Genomic DNA, 5000 nt, shown 5'->3' with positions numbered 1-5000 from the left:
ACCGCTGCTTCTCCTGGAAAGAACGCCGCTTTGCCTGCGTCGCCTGAAAGCACACGGCTGGAGCAGCAACATCGCTCAATCTTTCACCCTGTATTCCTAAATCTGCTTGAAGAGGATAACTTCGCTTGCTTCACGGCCATCTTACATTGCATCGAGCAGCTAGCCACCCACTGCACTACCAATACTGCACAGGGCTCTGTTACAGATCTGCACCACATGTTCAGAAAATGGACGCAGTGCCGCACGCAACTCCTCGAACAGTTGTCTGCCTTTCCCAATCTCTCAGCATGGCTGCATACAGTGCTTGTGACATGTTCCTCACCGTCAATGCGAACGACTGTCTCGGAGATCTTATTAGGCCTCATCTCGCGGGCGACGAAAGCTGATGCGGCTAGTGCTTCAACACGAGACCATGTCTTGAAGTTTGTCAAATGCCTGTTGGCAGTCGTCGACCACGTTTCAGCTCACAACGAAGAGGCACAGACGTTGCTAGACTTCATATCCCTGAGCTTGAGTGTGTGCTTTGACGTGCAGATGCGATCTCTGTTGCCCGACGACTATGTGCTCTCTCAGCTGCAGCGCCGTTTGCCCAAGTGCGATGAGGCGATGGTGAGGCTGTACAGTGACAGCTCGCGCTCACTTACCAACGCCGTGTTGTGCGTGTCTCTGCTCCAGCACTGCACGCCTAGCCAGCCAGCAACGACTCGCAGGTACTACCAGCAGCTTTTCTCCATCTTCTACAGCGCTCTCTTTGGCTTTAGTACGGCCCGGGTGGAGCTGACACCACACCTCAAGGCACTGAAAGCCATCCACAATCCGGCAGAGGCACATAAGAATGTGGAACCATCTTCTAGTGATCTAGCCATGGAAGTTGACGAGGGTGAGATTGGTAGTGATGGCAGTGATTCCAATGAAGACTGCCTCGTGCGTGGCGATCTGCCTCTTGTACGGAAGTCGTTCTTCAGGCGGCAGATTTACAGGGCACTGCGGCAGGTTTTCTCAAAGTCGCTGGAGCTGGTGCCGGCGTGCATGCGTCACCTGGAACGCTACTTGTCCGCTGAGCTTCACCCGGGCTATGCGTGGCGGTACGATCCGCAAGAGGAGTTCCGGCAGGCCGGCGTGCCCTACTCTGGCTTGGTCAACCTGGGAGCCACGTGCTACATGGCAAGTTGCCTTCAGCAGCTGTTCATGGTCCCCGAGCTGCGCCACGCCATACTGACACTCCGAGTGACTGATCACCAGCCGCATGCTGCAATGCTGAGAGAGCTTCAAGGTCTCTTTGTGCAGCTGTCGTATGGTACATGGCGTGCATACTCACCCATCGAGCTGTCCAAGATCTACCGCCTTGCTGGCAATCTGCTGAACGTGCATGAGCAGACGGACATGGGTGAGTTCTTCACCGACTTGGTCAGCAAGCTTGAAGAAAGCTCGCCACACCTGGCCAGAAGCGTGAACGGTGTGTGCCGTGGCAAGCTCAGCAGCAGCATTGTGTCGCGTGATTGTCCGCACATCTCCTTCACGGAGGAGTCGTTCTTCCTAGTGCGCTGTCCCGTCGAGAACATGGTGTCGCTTGACCGCAGTCTGACATCGGTGGTGAGTGCCGATGCCCTGGAAGGAGACAACAAGTACATATGCAGCAAGTGCCCCGAGGGCAGTCAAAGAGTAGCTGCTGACAAGCGCACCTCCTTCCGGCAGCTGCCGCCGTTCCTGTGTCTAAACCCGCAGCGCTACGAGTTCAATATGATCTTGATGCAGAAAGAGAAGGTGAACAGTTACTTTGAGTTCCCGACCAAGCTGAACATGCTGCCGTACACTGAGCAATACCTGCTCGGTGATCGTGCTGCAGCTGACAACAGCAGTCCTGACCGTCGGAGTGGTGGGCGTAACGACGACGATACCAAGGACAACCAGCAAGCACCGGTATGTTATGACTACGAGCTAGTGGGAGTAACAGTACACACGGGCACTGCCGATGGCGGCCATTACTACAGCTTTATCCGCGATCGCTATGGCAGCGACGAGTGGTACAATTTCAATGATACAGAGGTGCGTCCGTTTACCATTGCCAACCTGGAGGCTGAGTGCTATGGTGGCCAAATGACGACGGCAAGCCACTCCAACAAGCCGCCGCAGGAGAAGAGCAACAGTGCGTACATGCTGTTCTATGAGCGGTGTGACATACTATCTGCTCGGCACATTGTGCCTCTGGAACAGATTCAGCCGAGCATTCCGGCATCTCTACTGCTGCGTACAGCTATTGCAAACACAATGCTGGAACACCGGTCACACTTGTTTGATCATCAATTTCATGAGCACATGGGTACTTTGGTCACGGCAGTGCTTGATCGTCTAAAACAGGTAGGTGGTGCTGGTGGTGTTGGTGGTGTTGTGTGCGTATGTGTGTATGTGTGTGTATGTACGTATGTGTGTATGTGTGTATGTGTGTATGTATGTATATATGTATGTATGTATGTATGTATGTAATGTACACGTTGTTCTAGTCTTTCTAGTCTAGTCCGGTTGGTGGGTACACACGTGCCAGATAGTGTTGGGTCTGTTGCCAACATACTCGGCTGCTTGAAGGTGTATTGTTGTATCTGTCACCTTTGTTGGTTTCAGGGTTCATCTGCTTTCTATTTGAAGTACACATACCTGTTGACCATGGACTGCTTCTGGCTAGATTAACTCTTGTGTAATCACTGGTGCTAGTGAAGCTTATGTCAGATCCACTAGTACACTAGTAGTAGCAAGTATTAACCTTACTGGGGGCAAGGGTAACTGCAGTTGGATCCCAGGACGGATACCCTGATGCCGTCAATCCTTTTTCTGCACCTTGTCCTCACCCGCTTACTGAGGTGTGGTGAGCCCGTAAGTGGGATCATTTGGTGAGGGAGCTGATCCCATCCACGCAAAGGGGGGCATATTCTAGCATTGGCCGGACAAATCCTTTGTAGAGGGTGGGTGTGGGTAAGTGAGAAGGCAGAATTGCCTGTTCTCTAAACGAATTGAAATAAAGGAAACAAACAAACAAAGTGTGTGCATAAGAGACACAGAGAGGCTTCGGATGTCGCTATTTTTGTTCGTTTGCTTGGCGTGTTCGTGTTATCTGTTTGTTTGAACTGTTTTGGTTCAACTGCTGCTTGTATTTGTTGTGCATTGCAGCAACCGTCCGTATTTGGAGTGAGCCTGGCAGATGTTGTCCTGTTCAGCTTGTCCTACCTGCTAGAGCTGCTGGTGCATGCAGCATCTGTGGAAGATACCTATGTGCTTGACTGGTTCAAAATGACAACAAAGCATGTGAATGGTAACCCCGAGCTGAGTCGCAGTTTCCTCCAGGCACTGACCCAGCCGGGTTGCATGTGGCTGAAGAAAATGTTTGTGCTATGCTCAAACGAACACTACCGTGAACGCTTTTCTCGCCTACTGCTCTGTGCGGTGAGAACTGTCCGCGAGGAAGACCTGTCTATGTACAACCGCGAACGAGTTGACGGATGTGTGGATGGGGAGAATGCTGGCGACATTGCAGGTGGAATCGGGGTGAGTGGCTGAGCATCGGGGCGAGGTGTTGATCTCTTAGGTGGTGCCTCACATACCCTGAATTCACTGGCAAGAAGTGTGAGGAGATGGGAAAGGGGTTGAGTGAGTTAGTATTCTGTTGCTGATACTGCTGCTGCTGCTGCTGCTGCTGCTGCTGCTGCTGCTGCTGCTGCTGCTGCTGCTGCTGCTGCTGCTGCTCACACTCACGTTATCTGTTTTCATTTTGTTCTGTTATTCATGCAGCTGCCAGCTGAGACTCTGAAGGATGAGAACCTGACGAAAACCTCTTTGACAGGCAAGGTGATCGTCTGTTTGCGCGACTTGCTGTGCACAACTGATGCCACTAATGAGCATCTTGTGGAGTATTTTAAGTGTGTACACGACTTCGTCTTGCTAGGTGAGCCTGAGCTGTGGCTCTTCCTGGCCAGTGGCTTCCTGAATCAAATCGTTTGCTACTACCTCAATGAGTCTATCAACGAAGAGATCTTTGAAATAATCTTGTCGGATCAGCGCAAGGTGAGCCTATCGCACCACCTGATGGCCAGGTTAGTGCTGGAGCTGGTGCTGCGTTGTGGTCTGCAGCAATGGGGCTTGACTCGGTCCGACTTGCTGGCTGTTTATAGTGATCAGACAGTAGGTGAACCATCGTTCGCCTTCATTGCCAAACTCATGCAGAAGAAGGTGGATCCAGTCACGATTGGACACCTGGTCATGGCTGCGATGGACTTGGAGCAGGATGATTGCATGAAGGCCTTGCCGCATAAGGTTTCCAGGCGCTTCCTTGGCAATCCTGAATGTCGCCCGGCGATAATTCATGACAAACGAATGTCAACATCTCTGTCAGTGTTTGGACGCATCTTGGAAGCGGAGCATGCAAAGATATCGGGGACGCCGTTAGCTAATCCTTCCCGCTGCCGATTTGGAACATTCACTACAGCGTTTGTGACTTGTCTCTTTCCCAGTATGGAGGCGGCACCAGGCACTGTTCTGGACTGGTTGCTGCAATGGTCCTTTCGCATCCCAGCCTTGCAGATCTACCTGAAGAAGAACTCGAACTGGGTCGATGGCTATCTGTTTCACCGGAACTCGTCGATTCGCGCTGCTGCTGCCAAGCTGTTATCCGTTCTGTTTGGAACTACAGCACTGACACGGGCATTGGCCGCCTCATTCCATGTCACCGATTGTTGCCAGGTTGACTGTATCAACTTGACACGCGTCAGCACCGAGGATAGGAACGTGCTGAGAGCGCTACTCCACCGTCTGCTCAATTACAGGAAAACGCTGAAGTCCGTTGTGGAACGTGATAATGATAAATCCCAGCTCGTGGGCTATTTCCAGCTTCTTGTTGCAGTGGTGATCGATGAAGAGGACCAAGATGTCCTGACTGATCACCTTAACGAGTTCGTTTCGCTCTGGTTTGACGTATTCGCGAGCGATACTTTAAGCAACATCAGCTACAATAA

The 5000-nt window shown here is 51.9% G+C and overlaps 1 protein-coding gene across 1 annotated transcript in view; it reads left to right on the top strand.

Moving 5' to 3' along the window:
• The window catches only part of LOC135815552 (ubiquitin carboxyl-terminal hydrolase 34-like), a gene marked incomplete in the record, with an annotated part of 63299 nt that overhangs the window by 38605 nt on the left and 19694 nt on the right, over window positions 1–5000 (top strand). Inside the window, 3 exon segments of the mRNA XM_065328867.1 lie at window positions 1–2358; window positions 3163–3537; window positions 3781–5000. The exon segment at window positions 1–2358 is cut by the window's left edge and continues 873 nt beyond it; the exon segment at window positions 3781–5000 is cut by the window's right edge and continues 28 nt beyond it. Of these exon segments, the coding sequence (XP_065184939.1) occupies window positions 1–2358; window positions 3163–3537; window positions 3781–5000 (3953 nt within the window).

This window comes from Sycon ciliatum, chromosome 4 (genome assembly GCF_964019385.1).
Source record: "Sycon ciliatum chromosome 4, ocSycCili1.1, whole genome shotgun sequence".
Classification (NCBI taxonomy): Eukaryota; Metazoa; Porifera; class Calcarea; order Leucosolenida; family Sycettidae; genus Sycon; species Sycon ciliatum.
The sequence above is the reverse complement of the archived record's forward strand: the minus strand, read 5'-3'. Positions and strand labels throughout refer to the sequence as shown.